The 16,302-nt window shown below is 36.0% G+C and overlaps 1 protein-coding gene across 2 annotated transcripts in view; it reads left to right on the forward strand.

Moving 5' to 3' along the window:
- KYNU (kynureninase) overlaps positions 1–16,302 on the forward strand; it is a 111,297-nt gene that overhangs the window by 56,991 nt on the left and 38,004 nt on the right. For both annotated transcript variants that reach the window (XM_014852159.3, XM_014852160.3), the window contains exons 9-10: positions 14,057–14,155; positions 14,951–15,024. In XM_014852159.3, the coding sequence (XP_014707645.2) occupies positions 14,057–14,155; positions 14,951–15,024 (173 nt within the window). The remainder of the gene's footprint in view (positions 1–14,056; positions 14,156–14,950; positions 15,025–16,302) is intronic.

Genomic DNA, 16,302 nt, shown 5'->3' on the forward strand with positions numbered 1-16,302 from the left:
AAGCAGAAATATGAGTAAAGATGTTCTTATAAAAAAAGAAAGATATTTGTACTTTTAACATCATTTAGTAAAATCCAAGGTATCTAAACAACACTCACGGGTAAATTGTCACCGCACTAAACCATTCACTTATCTTCAGGGAAGGCCTAAGTTCTTGTTAAACACAATTTTGAGACTCTTGTAGTAGATAAATAAATGATTGGGAAAGCCTCAAAACTCTACAGAAAGCCGGGCCAAGATGCTTCTAGTGCTGGAGAAGGGGAGCCAACTCTCATAAACTATTATGATAGAATAATATCAGTAATACTTGCTTCAGTGTCAGGTTTTGAGCAATGAATCAGCTAGGAAAAATTAGTACCAAATGCATTTGTATATAGCTATAATATAAATTACCATGTTATGCGAAATTATTATGCATAAAAAATTAACCTTTTCCAAAAAGGGTTAATATTGGAATGTTCAATATGAAGTAATCTTTACTAGAAATTATAATGAGTATATTCTTCTGTTAAAGTCTCTGCCACTTCACCCACTCGGAGCTTATCATTCGTGCATAAGAAGAATCTTGTCTCTGTATTTTCTATAGTAAAGTGACACGCATTTGGATCTTTCATTTTTCTTCCTATCAGTAAATATTTGAGTAGTAAATTACAATGATGGAGCTCCAAATAGGAACACCTAATTTAGCCAGGAGCGGCAGTGACCTTCTTAGAGAAGATGAGATCTGAGACAATTCTAGAATTATAAGTAGGAGTTAACCAGGTAAAACCCCTTGCAGGGAACTGACAGTGTGGTGGGGCCATTCTAGACAGTTAAAAAAGAAATGATACGATTGCAAGGAAGCAAATATTTCAGTATAATTTGATTGTAGAAAAGATGATGTAATTTGATAGTTAGAAAATCTATGACAAGAAATGAGTCTATAATGCAGACAAAGGCCAGGTAGAGAAGAGCCCACGATGCCACATTATACATCTGGAGCTTCTCCTTGAAGACCTATGGAGAGCCATTGAAAGCTTTTGGATAGTAAAGGAACTAGATTTTGTTTTAATTTTAAAAAGACATTTCCTGCCAAAAGGAATGAGTAGCAGTAGAATAAGAATGGGTGAAAGCAAGGAGGCAATCACAGTCTCTATGCAAGAATTTAAAAACTCTCTCTCACAATACCGTTCAAAAGATGGGGCTACCAGAGAACAGATCCATTTCGAACTATATGAAATATAGTCTTTGGGAACAATGGAAGATTGTTGTATTGAGAAATATAAAGTAAACTAATTGTAGTCTTAAATTCAGCCAGGTAGGAGCCTGGAGTCAATAAGTCAAAATATGTTAGTGATGATCAGTGCCCAAGAATCTAAAAATATTGAGATGTTTCTGAGAAGTTTTCATCAGATGTTTTATTTAATTTAAACTTTTCATTAAATGGACCATGTGAGAAGGACTGATTAATTCTCTATAAAAGAGAAATTTGGTCTCAAGATGTTTTAGGATTACAGATCTGGGAAAAACTAGCCTCTCAGTTGTCAATCAGGATCATCGCTTCTGCAACCCCTCTCATCAAAGCTGTGGTAGATAAATACTTCTCATCTAGCCTCATCCAAACCCAGAGCCCCCTCAGTGAAATATTACTCTTTTAGGTTTTTCTGTTTTTGTTTTTGGTAGATGATATTCATTTTATAAAATACTTACGTTGTCTAATACCTAGGCTATTTTCTCCAATATTCCGTTTTTCATGCCGCTTGACTAACAAAAGAAAGGCTGAAGTAAGTCTTTGTTAAGTTGAAAAAGAGTTCCAACATGAAATGTACACATGAGTTCTAATTTATTTACTGACCACTATAAGAATGGAAAGGGAAGGCTGTGTCTCATGGCAAAGTGGAATTTCAAAAGATCCTTGAGCAGAAAAAAAAATCGCCACTAAAATATAAGAGATTTCTCCTAACGTCCTTCTTTAATCAGCTGGTTTATGCAAAAACGATTAAGGATATCAAAGTTTAGTTCAGTTGAAGAGAAAATGTTCATTTTTCTAGCAAATAATCTATCTTAAGGTCGTGAGCAAAGAAGATACTATCACATGATCTACAAAAACTAGCTTCAAGGGAAGAAATTTGAGTGATGTCTTCAAGTCTATCTTATAGACTTCTTTGCCATATTATCAAGTTCAGTATGTAAGTAAATTTAAAAATAGAAGCAAATTTGGTTGACAAATTGACCACGTAGATTGACATAGTAATCACTAGAAAAATTCTTATAGAAGAGTGTACTTTCATTTCACATCTAAAGTGTAAGTATCATGACCAGTATCATTACCGTGTGATGGAAAAATTAAATAGTTGCTTTAAATCCAATTTATAACAGGACAGGTAGATAAAATTAGATAAGAGGGGCTGGCCCCGTGGCTGAATGGTTAAGTTCGCGCGCTCCGCTGCAGGCAGCCCAGTGTTTTGTTGTGCGGACATGGCACTGCTCATCAAACCATGCTGAGGCAGCATCCCACATGCCACAACTAGAAGGACCCACAACGAGGAATGTACAACTATGTACTGGGGGACTTTGGGAAGAAAAAGGAAAAAAAATAAAATCTTTACAAAGAAATGCCTTTAAAAAAAAATTAGATAAGAAAGGTTAAAAGTCACCAGACATCTGAAAAGTCAACTGCTCACTGTTGGGAAGGTTGTGATTAGGCCCGTGTATTTTCTGTTTGATCTCCTGCCTCATGTTTCTCCCAGATGATGACCATCAGTCTTCTACCATTTGTGGAATAGAGTCCAAATCACTTCAGCCTTTTATGATTTTGCGTATACCTACATTACCAGTATCATGTTTTCCTCTGCTCTCCTTCACATAACTTACGTTTCGGTGATACCAAATGTTTCATATGTTCCCTGTCCAGATGTCATACTTTCTGCCTCCGTGACTTTATTCTTAGCTTTCCTTCCTCCTAGAATTTCCATATGTGAAGATTCTGTTTCTCCATCTCAGCTCAACCACTACCTGCTTCACAGGTTACAACCTGTCCTAGAGATTTGCTTTGTTTTGCTCTCTTTGTATATGGAAACATGGCATATTTAAAATCTTTTGAATCAGCTGCCAACAAAGAAAGATCAAGAGATTTTATATAAAACCTCTTAGTTTCAAATGTCTTCTGAAAAATTGGAAATTTGGCAACACGGGGGAGACATCCTTTCTGTAGAATAAGGATTGGCAAGACTGAGTAACAGCTCTGAAATGGGTCTTGAGCCCTTCAACACAACTCCTACCTCTACCTGTTGACCCCGACACTGAAGCAGAGTGACAGCTGGCATATATGTTTATGCTTACATTGCAGTATTCTTACAATAAAGGGTAAAGTGAAGTGTTTCCTACAGGCCCAACTCATATATTTCTTGACTAACTCCTGTAGAAGCATGAGTGTGCAATCCTTGGCCTGCATCATCAAATCTTCTTGCTCCGCTGTGCCGGGCTAAACCTATCTTCCTGTTGTGTTGCCATGATATGATGGAAAATGTATTATTGACCACATTTCACACTATCACGCTATGCTGTAATTATTTCTATGCCTATCTTAACTCTCAAATTTAGGAAGTTTATGTCAGTAGAGTGTTCACTGATGGACTGAGGATGGACCCTACAAACTTCCCAGACTCACACTAGTGCTTTGCACATCGTCACTGCTCTTTAAACACTGTCTGGCCAGTGAATGGAAAGTGTGTGTCCACCAGCTAGAGAGGTTCAGGCTATTTTGGATCAGGCTATTACGGATCACATATGTCTTGCATAAAAAGAACAACTGTACTCCTATTTAAATAGAAGCAGAAAATTCTGAAGAATTACTTATAATGGATAATTACTCTAAAAATCAAAATACTTTTTGTAAATTTTGAGTTCTTTTTCAAATTCCGTTTCTATTCTTTGACACACTTAGGACATGCAGACTGTTCCATTAAGTCATTAGATACTAAATTGACTAAATTAAGCTTGAAAAATTACCTGGAGCTGTTTTTCCCATCTTGGGTATCTGAAATAAATCAAACAAACCGTATTTTGTGTGAGGTCCTACCCAGCTGGAGAAAAACTCCAGTGCTGATCAGTTTGTTTTATTTTTCCCCTTTAGTTTCATACTTACTTCTGACAATAAATAGGGAAGACAATCTCTGTTTGTTCCAGTAAAAGAAATAGCTGAAATTTGCTCTTTAAAGCACACTCTTTGTTAGATAGTAAGATGTTTTCACCTGCAATTTACACAGCGCTTTAGAGTCTCAAGATTTTTTGGTTCCTTTCTCCCAAATCCTTTACTCTTTCTCTCTGTGTAGCTGTTAGCTCTGTCTCACACCTTCTTAACTGACACATTCCCCTTAAATTGCATTAGCAAAATGCTCCCATGCTCCCCACCTCCTATTTCTCATCTCTAGATCTGCTCATCTCATCAGTATATGCTTTAAGAAAGCTGGGCTAAAAAGATGACTCTCAAGTCTGCAATAATGCTCTGTACAAAGTGAATAATAAATAGGTACTGTCGATGGCACTGTGATGTGATGCGATGGTACTGTGCTTCAGGCACTGGACATAAAGTATCTCCAATCCTCCCAGGAAGCTTAACAGTAAACTTTTACCGTGGCTCAGTTAAAGAAACTGAGTCTGAGAGTGGTTAAGCACTTGCCCAAGATAACTTAGCCAGCCAGTGAAGGCTAGGATTGGAGTCTAGCGCTGGCTGATACCACACCTCTCTTTCCACTATATTGTCACCTTTTATAAATGTAAACTAATCAAGTAATGGCAAAGAGGTATCAACATTTAGAAAAGTCAAAGAAAATATATACAGTCCTCCTTTCTTGGTCATCTCTTTCCTTGGGAACCAGAGGTCTTTGTCATTATAGTTGATGCTGTTGTCTCTTCAGTTCAGATGCTATTGAAAACCCACAATTTTTACTTTGCCCTTAGATCTAAGGATAGGAATTAGATTTATTGCCAAATAAGGTTTCGTACAGTGCTGGAGTTCAACAGTGCCCCACCTTAGAACCTCAAACCCTCTTCTCCCAACTGCTCTCATTAAGAGAGACCCTAGGACCCTGACCCCCTCCATAGCTCCTTCTGGTGGGTCTCTCAGGCAGCTGCTCCATTGGCAATAGCTCCCACCAATGATGGCCCCATTGTCACTCCTGTTAGCAGCTCTTCAGAGACTTTAAAGATATTTACAGGAGCTCTCGTCTCCTTAAAAGAGCTTATAAACCCCTATATGAGTGGGAAACTAATCTATATGACACTGGGGAGAATTTCAGCAGGAAATCCACTGAACCCTCTAATGGTAGCTGAATTGCAGAGTACTCAAGAAATTTCATCGTTTCATAGGTATATTGACACCATACTTTATGTCAGACACTGGGATTTAAAAGAATGACAGCGAGAATAGAGATTAAGAAAACTCCATTGTCCCTGTCTTTAAATAGCTCAAAGTCAGATGGGGCACAGAAACATATAAATAGAAAATTGCTCTAGACTGTGTTAAGTACTTGACAAAGATAAGAATAAATCCTACTCAAGTGTCTTAGAAAAAACAATCCAATCTAACATCACAACAAGTAATTATGCGTGCTTCAATTCATTTTGCCTTAAGATTGGGCCAAAACTACATATTGTAAATTGACTCCAGGGGAACAGTCAGCTAGTCAAGGGGATACATTCCCACTCAAGTTCAGAAGCCATCATTTCCTCCAGGTCTCTAGTCACATAACTAGGGAACATATCTATCATCCCAGATGCTTGTCACTAGTGTTCCTCATGGGCTACCAAGCGTAGATTGCAGTACTAGAACAGTTCTCGAACTTTAACAAAGAGTAACTTGGGTTACATATTAATTTCAAAAAACAGAAAGGCTCCCTTTCCTATGACATAAATAGAGCCCAGGAAGGCCTCCAAAAATGCAATAGGTTGGCCATATTCAACATCCAATTAGGGTTTTACCACCCTCTTCAGGAATCCAGGGTTTCCATCCAAAGACAAGCTCCTCAGCTTGCTTGTGTCCCTCCCCTGCTTCCCAACATCTCATTCTATTGTCACTTTACTTTTCCAACAGGACACTTCCTTCATATTTTCCTATGGGGTAACTATAACTATAAGCTACCACACTTTTTGAAAATATGAAGGTATGGCTTGATGTAAGTGAGTAATAAATTTTAATACTGTCTTACTCTAATTTGTGTGGATTGACAAATAAAGGAATATTTCAGAGTAAATTCCATTTTCACTTTTTAGCCTACCCTTGAATCCAGACCAGCATTTTACAATCACCAAGTGAAAACCTTTATTCTCATTTTGTGTTAAAAGTACTCATTTTTAATTTAATTAATTCCTTGATTTCTGTGCATACCCTTTCTCAGGAAAGACTCATTCTTGATTCAAAATTCTCCCTTATTGGATTTATCTTTTTTAAAAATTAAGCTCTCTTTAAACTCTGAAATATAGTTATAGCTCACAAAATCCCTAGCATCAGCCCACACAAGAGGCACAGAGCAATGTTCACTTTAGGGGCCGGCCCCATGGCCGAGTGGTTAAATTCGCGCACTCCACTGCAGGCGGCCCAGTGTTTCGTTGGTTCGAATCCTGGGCGCGGACATGGCACTGCTCATCAAACCACGCTGAGGCACATGCCACAACTAGAAGGACCCACAACGAAGAATATACAACTATGTACCGGGGAGCTTTGGGGAGAAAAAGGAAAAATAAAATCTTTAAAAAAAAATGCTCACTTTATCTGGGCTGCTTGTCTTCTCTGTACACACATATTAGCATAAATACCGTCAATCAATGGCTCTAGAACAATGGGAGGTTTTCTTAATCAATTTATCGTGTAGGATAAGAATTATTTGTGATATTGTCCTCTGGACACTTGGCATTTTAAAATAATATCTTGATAAAAGATACATTTGAAATTATTAGATCTTAATCTTAGAATAATTCATCATTTGGTCCAGGGTAAAATCTTGCCTACCCTCCCAGTTTTCCTTGTTTCTGTTCCTATTTGCAGGTGAACTTCAGTATGAGCATTTGGAATTGATTGTTAGGTGGCTAGCTTCCTGGATGGAATATTGCGTGTATTTCCTTTTTTTTTTTTTTTTTAGTATGTATGCTGATTACTCATTTTTTCTGGTCACATATATTATCTATAAGAGCTTCAGGACTAAGATGACTTTGAGTAGCATTTGGCTCTGCCCTATCGAAAGTTTGAAGCTTTGATTCTGGTTGCTATGCTTCTTGACTTCTAAAAAGATTCCCTGCAGCCCCACTTGGAAGAGTGTATCTTGTCCCTTTTTACTTTTGTGTTTATTCTCATTTTGTGTTTATGTTTTAATAGTGAGGAAATGCTATTCTTATCAAACTATTGTATAAATAAGTGAGGGCTTAACACACTACTTCAAAAAATAGTTGATGGCTGTATTAAATAATTTTTGGAAGGAAATTGTGCTAGAAGTAACTTAATGACTCTATGTACAGAGTGAACATATATAAGAAATAATGCTTAGTTCTCACTTATAACCACAGAGTTAGATGAAAAGAAAAAAAAAACTGAGAAGAATATTTGAAGACTATGACAAATTTAGGCTGGATGAAAGGAAAGACTTTCAGAATACAAATTTACTCTGGAATGAGATATTTACAGAGATGGTAGAGACCCCTCTTATGGAGATCTTTACTGGGCATTATGATTTTTCTTTTCTTCTTCTTTTTTGCTGAGGAAGATTCGCCCTGAGCTAACATCTCTACCAGTCTTTCCCTATTTTGTATATGGGTTATGGCCACTGACGAGTGGTGTAGGTCCATGCTTGGGAACCAAATCTGGGCCACCAAAGTAGAGTGTGCTGAACTTAACCACTAGGCCATGGGGCCAGCCCCAAGATCTTTACTGGGTGTGATTATTTTAAACTTGGCATTTATGTATGCTTTTGAATCATAGCACTTGAATGAATTTTGGAAATTTAAGTGATTCAAGACCATGGCAAGAAAGCTACCAACTTTCACCTTCCTTCACTTCGTTCTCACCCTCCCCCAGTACTATTCAGCAGCTCTCTAATTATGAACTTCTCTGAGAAATCCCGAGATCAGAGCTAACTAGCCAATCTGTTATTGTTAATCCACCATGTGTTCATACCATCTATGTAGAGGTGACACACACACACTCCTATAACTTTCTTTTTTGTTCACTTTTCTCAAATTTTCCCATCAGTTTTTCTTTCTAAGGTAATATTGTCCAAATTTATAGCACTGTAGTTGTTTGATTGTTTTCTGTGACTTTTATATCAAATCAGGAGTGATAATTCAGAATACTTAATGACCTGATTGGTATAGTGTGGAAGCTGTAGTTCCCATAAACAGGCACAAGAAGGTCACACTCTCGTTACTAGTACCCATTACTAGCCTTGAAGGGACTTATAGGTACCTGAAATTTACCCACCATGGTTCTAGTCCCACTTCCAAGGACATCCACTGGAGTCTGGACCTGCACTGAGCAGGGAGCATGCAGGGGAGGGCATGTATAAATTGCTACAGTTTAGCTGGCAAGTACCCCTTGCAGGCACCTCCTAGGGATCACAGGGCCTTCACCCATGGCGATTACTCAAGTGGCTCAGGACAAAGGCTATTTACCTACCTTAAGCGTTTTATTATTTTAACAATTAAATGAGCATACTGATGCATACCAGTTGACTTCAGTTCTGTATATAGCCACAAATATCTTATCTTGGATAATTACCCTTTTTTACACCAAATCTGCTACTTATTGATGGTCTTCATAATTTATAGGATGTTTTTGCTGAAGAAGGAACAAACTAATAATATCAATCCAGAGTCAGTCTGTTACAGAATGAATCAATAAAGTTAACAGGACTTTAACGCTATTAGGAAAAAAAATTAAGCAGTGCTATTCCTTATTTCATTTTAGTAAATAGACAAATAATAAATCAAATTTGAGAAACAGTGAGCTAGCTCTTAGCCTGGCTCTACACAGCTAGCTCCACACAGGCTCTGTGTAGAATATTATTCCACTGCTTATACAAATTTTTAGTATTGTGCTAATGAAGATGGCAAGGACAAAAACACATGCTATTCCTGGTTTTACTAAGGGGGATCTTGAACATATTTTAACTACTATTAATTGTCCAAAAAATTTCATTTTAGAAAATGCCCAGTCTGAATAAATAGCTTATACAATAAAATTGAAACAGACATAAAGGACCTCAAATAATGGTTTTTAAAAATTTAACTTCAGCTTAGAGAATATATATTGACAATTGTATGACTTTATTATTCATCCATTAGTTTACCTATTTATTCAGCAATTATTTGAGTTCATATTGTGTAAAAGTAGAAGATAATAAGATTGGAAAATTGCTACAAGAAATCTATGCAAACAAGGCTGTAAGATGAGAGAGAAGAGAGGGTTTGGCAAAGGAATCTTCCCATAGAAGTTATCGTGAGATCAAAGTCTGAGCTGCCCAGGCAAACGAGGAAGGAAAGAATACCCCAGAGAGAGAGAAAGGTTTATGCAAATAGAGAGAGGTAGGTATGGGCCCCTGAGACAGGAAAGCTGGAAAGGATCAGATCATAAGGGTCTTAAAGTCATACCAAGGAAAATGAGTTGCATCTTGACGTTAATGGGGGATTCTTTGAAGGGATGCAAGGAGTCTTATAATCAAATGTGTGATTTACAAAGTTCACTGGGGGCCAGCCCAGTGGCCTAGTGGTTAAGGTCACAGGCTCCACTTCAGGGGGCCCCTGGTTCACAGGTTCGGATCTTGGGTGCAGACCTGGCACTGCTCATCAAGACACTCTGTGGCAGTATCCCACGTGAAATAGAGGAAGATTGGCACAGATGTTAGCTCAGTGACAATCTTCCTCAAGCAAAAAGAGGAAGATTGGCAGCTGATGTTGGCTCAGAGCCAATCTCCCTCACCCAAAAAAAAAAAGAAAGAAAGCTCATTGGAGGAAGGCAGACTGGAAGTACTCAGAATGGTTAGAAGTCTACTGCAGCAGTTTGGGGATTGACTATAAAGCAAGGTGACATGGTGGCTGAACACTGCTGTGCTTGTATGTGGTTTTATCACTATGAGTGTGACCTCTTATGGGTAATTTTAATAAAAATCTGTTGGAAAATATTTGACATTTATTTTAAAAAATGAATAAAGTAGGAACTCAAGTATGGAGTTTGTTTCCACCTAGTTACATCATTTTACCTACTCTTAGCGGTAAAATAATGAAAATATTGATTGGACGGCTGTGGAGAGGTTTTGGAGAATTAGTAGCACTTTATTTTTAAAATGCTGCCATCTAGTGAAACTTTGGTAAAATCACTTTGTGGTGTTCTCACTCAAGTTTGTATCTTCAGGTCCTTTACTCAAAACAGTTACATTTTAATAATTTATGTTTTCTGCTATCCATGGGGAAAGAACTGTATATGCATTAAAACATCCTGTAGGAGCCTCAAGTGATTTTTTTTATGTGGTACCACAGATGTGACCACGGGGCTTTTAATAATGGGCTGTGGTAGGTAAAGCTTCATGGGTTCTTCATTGTGCCATTCTTTATAAATAATTGATAATAAAATAGAAGGGCTGCCTTTTCTAGTCCTTGAGTTTTCCAGGAAAAGTTGAATTGTACAAATATATATATGAAAAGTTGAGTTGTAAAAATTGCTTCATAAAAAATGCTGCTTTAATTAGAAATGTTGGCAAGAAAAAAGATTTCAAATTTAGAACTTTTTTTCCAAATGGAATTTCAGTATTAAAAATGTATCTTAAAATACAAACAAATGTGTGTGTGTGTGTATCTATTCAACCTAAACATTAGTCTGAAAATCAGGTTTTGATAACCTCTAAATTTTGATGAAGATTAATTGTATTTCTTTCCTGTCACTCCTAAAACTTATATTAGCATGGGTCATCTGTCATATTTTTATGATACCTATTGCTCATTTTTTGTGTGTGAGAAACAAAGAACTCCCAACCCCAGCCTCAAAAGACAAAAAAATCAGTTACTAGGTGCTGGTAAGAACTTTTTCCTTTATGACATGCTAGTTCTGGCCTCATTATAATGAGTCAGGTTCTAATTAATTGACTCTTCAATATATTGAGTTTTCTTTATGGAAACTAATGCTGTAGGGTTAGGGATCAGCAAATCTTTTCTGTAACAGATGAGATAGTAAATATTGTAGACTTTGTCAGGCATATGGTCTCTGTCGCAACTACTCTATTCCGCTTGCAAAAGCAGCCACACACAATATTTAAACAAATGAGACTGCTTGTGTTCAAATATATATATATATATATTTTTATGAAAAAGAGGTTATAGTTTGCATCCCTTTGTTCTAGGAAAAGTACCTGTAATAGAGTTTGGGGTTATTTATTCTTAAGAGGACTTAGAACAATCTAAAATTGGTCCCTCCACAATTATTTACTTCAAAAACTTCAATTAATAGATGTGTTTCTTCAAAGTTGCAAGAGATCTAAAGTTTTGAGAATGTAATTATAATATGTGCACTTAGTAAGCTAACAAAAGAACTCAGAGGTGAAACATTTTTGCAAAGTGAACTATCACCCTCATTTAATGATCACTTTTTTTTCTTTTCTAATTCATGTTCATGTACAAAGTTGTCTTAATGTGGAATGAATCATTAGATTCTCTAAGTGAAACTTTTCACATTTTGATATGCAGAAAGCTAAATGGTTTTGATAGTAAGCCATCAAATTAGAAAGTTACTATTTGGGTACAATTTAGATAATATAAATTCACTGCTCCAGGTTGTCCTTCTGGAAACTTAGTGGAAACAGGTTTAGTTTCTAAAACACTGAATTCTACTAGGCAGACATACAAAACACTTGAAACCATAAAACCATATAAGTAAATAACTAAGACAGAATCAGATGGTAAGAGGCTGTTGGGGTCTCGAGTCAACGTATAGGGGAACACAGTGTAGAGTCAAAAACAACATCATTTTTATGGGTCACTTTTTGTCAGCTGATCTAGGCAGTACTTGGTCACAGGGATCCTGCTAATCTCAGCTGAGCTTACTCATGCATCTCTGACCAACGCAGGGAAGGTGGGGAGAGTGGCTGATCCAGACTGAGCCCAGATGAGGATGACTCTGATCCACCATTTTTTTCATCTTCCATGTGGGCCAGCAGGTTGGCCCAAGCAAGTCTTTCTCACAGAGATGACAGAGGGCAAGAGAGAGCAAGCGTAATCAGTCAAGTGCTTTCGAGACTCTGCTTGGATTACATGTGCTAATATTCCATTGGTCAAAATAAGTCACCTTGTCTGATCCTCATGGCAGAGAATTGGACCCTGCCCACAGTGGGAAGAACTGGAAAGTTACGTGGCAAAGAATGTGGATACACAAGGGACAAAGAATTGGAACCATTAAGGCAATTTACCGCAGTGTATATATACTTGAATTGGTTAAATTAAATATGAAGTTGATGCGGGGTTAAGTGATCAACTGAAAACTTCTGTTAACTGCTTCAGGTTAGTAGGATACACGAAAACAGTGGTTCTCAAACTTTTTAGTAATGCAAACCTTTTACAGGCTTAAAAAAATCATTGAGGACCTCAAAGAGATTGTGATATTGTGTTTATGTCTGTCTGTATTTACTGTATTTGTAATTAAAAGAGAATTTTTAAATGCATTTATTTATTTTAGAATAACAGTAAGAAACCCATTTTAGAATAACGATAAACTCATTACATAGTAACATAAATAATCTACTGTTAGGAAACAAAACTATATTTTCTAAAACAAACAAACCAGGAACATTTTATATTTGTCAGACCTCCTTACTGTTTGGCTCAATAGAAGACAGCTGGTTTGTTATATCTGCTTCTACACTCAATATCGTAATTTCTTTGCTTCATGAAACATGAAGAAAATTGGTCTTCATACAGATATAGTCGGGAAAAGCAGAAGTAGTTTAATAGCCTTTTCAATTAATTGTGAACATTCTTTGCTACAGTACCAGAATTTGACAAGTGAGAACTTCTTGAGAGCTGTGGGGTGGAATATGAAACCAAATCACTGAACGTCCTGTGCTTTGTTACATTGAAATCCATTGGTTTGCATTTTGAATAGATATTTTATTCATGCATGACATCAAGTTATTGGTCATTTGGAAAATTTGCATCACTGAGTTAGGCGTATTTTCCAAATGTTTATGTATTTCATTATGTATTATTTTAAAAATTATAAATACTTCTTAAACTCATCAGAAGTATCTTCGAATACTGGAAAGTAGTCATACTCATAGAAGTGGATACAAGTTTTCCAAAAGTCTAATTTCCTTTGGAAACTAGTTTTTTCCCTGGCAACAAATGCTACGAGTCGTTTTCCTTGAATTGACAGAGTCACTTCCTTTATTTTCAAAAGAGTGTCTGTCAAATACCTAAACACGAATTACTATTGTTTGTCTATCGGTTTCTGTTTCATGCAAAAATGGTTCTTCATGAAGTAAAAGTGGCTACTTCGATTGGCAAGTCAAATAATTGCAGAAGTGTATTACCATGTGACCACCATCTTACTTCAGAATGTGGTCAAATGTTTTAAGCATATGTTCTACATTAAGCCTTAAAAATATGAGAATTCAAGTGTTAAGATTTAATACAAATTTATCATTTTTACAGCTTTATCATGGAGATTTTTAAGTGAAATTATCTTTTCTTCCCCCCTGCGACAGAATGGCTTTGACATACAATGACTGCTATCACACTTTGATGCCATGTCTTGATTTATGCTAAGGTGCCATCAGTTTTACCCATTCCTGCTTTTGCGTTATCAGTGCAAATGTCAACACAGTGAAGAAGGCAAAGAATGTCTTCTTATTATGAAAATTGTTTTGACCTGAAAGGGTCTTGAGAATGCCTAGGGTTGTGCGGTTCATTCTTTGTGAACCACTGCACCGCAGGATAAACAGTATTTATGGTACCACTGTTTGTCAAAGATTTTCTTAAGGACATTTGTACTTACTATTCCTAATCATCAAGCAAATTCAGAACTGTTTTCTATGTTCTTGCCCAGGGTTGTTTTGTTGGCTTTGATCTAGCACATGCAGTTGGAAATGTTGAACTTCACTTACATGACTGGGGAGTTGACTTTGCCTGCTGGTGCTCCTACAAGGTACAAACTAGTTAATATATTTACATCTTTTTATTCCACACTGACATAAATCTAAATGAAAAACTGGATTGGTGGCCAATTTAAACTATTTGAATTACTTTTCCTCCATTTCTTTCATTGCCGTGTTTTCGGATTTCAGTTAATTGTAGAGTCATATGATAGAATAGTATGATAAAAAATTAAATCCTGGTATTTCCATCTATTATAGAGTACTTATTCCTTCAATTCCCTGGCTACTATGAAAAAGTCAGGAGGTTCTACAGAAAAAGTTCCACACTTAAAACTTAATTCAAATTGATTAGGTTCTTAATTTTTTTGTTGACATGTTGTGAAATTTCTACATTTGTATAGATAATTCTTATGGAATCAAGTTGGTATTGACATTTGAAGACTATTTAATTGGCAGGTAACATAGACATGAAACCAATTTTATTTTAACTTAGGTGTTTTTAAAACACAATCCTCTTAATATTATTTAAAAATTTTTGTGACAAAATAATTGACATGAATGAGCTTTGAAATCGGATAGACTTCGGGAGAACTGTTGTCAATGAGTTGCTGCAAAATTTGCCTAAAAAAGTGTTAACTATTTATTCTTAATTAATAATGTTGTCTCATTTGTTTTTCTGTGAACAAGGTGACCCAAAATTCTGTTTTATTATTAAAGCTCAAATAGTCACACATATTGAAACTGGTCAAAAGTTGGTTTCATAACACAAAAGTCAAATGATTACATTGTTTATTTTTGTCATATATTCAGGTAAACCCATACAATGTAATTTATTTTCCGTCCAGTATCTAAATGCAGGAGCAGGAGGTCTTGCTGGTGCCTTTATCCATGAAAAGCATGCCTATACAGTTAAACCTGCGTGAGTACCATCTTCAGATTCTTCTTTGGTGATGAATAGATTAATCTGAATCAATAAAATGCTAAATTTACATTAGTTCTTTAAGATGCTATCCAATAAGAATCTGGATTGATTATAATTATTTTACTACTCTTTTAACAATGATATGCTTTATCAGAAATAAATGCTTTCCGAAGAGTTCAATGGGTTGAAAAAGAAATTTAATCACAAAAAGGGAAGCTTCAGTGCTAAAAAATGAGTCACTGTAATCATGTAAAGCAGATGGTTAAATGCAAAGAGACTACCTAGTTTTTTTTCAAAAGTTAGACTTTAGAAAATTTCAGATTCCTCACATTGATGAATAAGTCAAAGGGAACCAGAGCTGTGCCTAATAGAGCCTTAAATGTGGTATGTTATTATTAAAATTACATCTACCTTTAAAGCTGGAAACATTATATGATGGTCTTGTAAGGAATACCTTCTGTCCTAAAAGATTTTATAATCCATGAAAACTGAGGCAGCTGAACGCTGAACAACAGACTGACTGCATAAAAAGCAGTACTTTTCTATTTTATATAACTTTCTCCATTTTTTAGAGCAAGGATAATTGCAAATGTGATAAACCAACAAATTCACACATTTTTATTTGACTTGGGGACTCATAAGTGTTCCTTTCATTTTTATGGTATGGAGATAAAGAAATTATATTCTGGAAAAAAAACTTTTCATAGTTGTATCAGAGTGTGTGTGGTGAGGAGACTGTCTAGATTTCTAATAATATAATGATATTTGATTAGTTTTCTGAATCTTCTCAGCCACTGGTTGAGAAGTATAATCTTTACAGGAATGGAAGCTGAATTGGTAATAAAGCTTGGAGCCCCTCACATTTCTGAGGTTCTATGCATATAACTCCTAGAAATTTAAGATGGTTTTCTATAGTTCATTTAATCGTGTCTAAAATTTCTTCAGTTTTTAAAGTTTTAAAATTAAATAGAGCATTTTCTTTACACAGGTATTTTGTCAGGCAGACATCTTCCTTGAATATATTGTCGCTTCATCAGATTTCTCCCCATGTCCCAAATTCTCTGAAAAGAATATAAAGCATATATTATAACAATACCATCCATGTTTTAAAAGTTCTCTTTTTCATTTTTAGCAAACTCTATTGATGGCATTTTGTGTAGTGTAATTGTGTTCCAAATAGACAGTATATAAGATATTGTTCGCTTTTGTACGAAGACTTACCACTCTGACCATTTTCCACTCTCCACTTATTTTCATTGTAATTGAAGATCTGAT

Source organism: Equus asinus, chromosome 4 (assembly GCF_041296235.1).
Source record: "Equus asinus isolate D_3611 breed Donkey chromosome 4, EquAss-T2T_v2, whole genome shotgun sequence".
Lineage (NCBI taxonomy): Eukaryota > Metazoa > Chordata > Mammalia > Perissodactyla > Equidae > Equus > Equus asinus.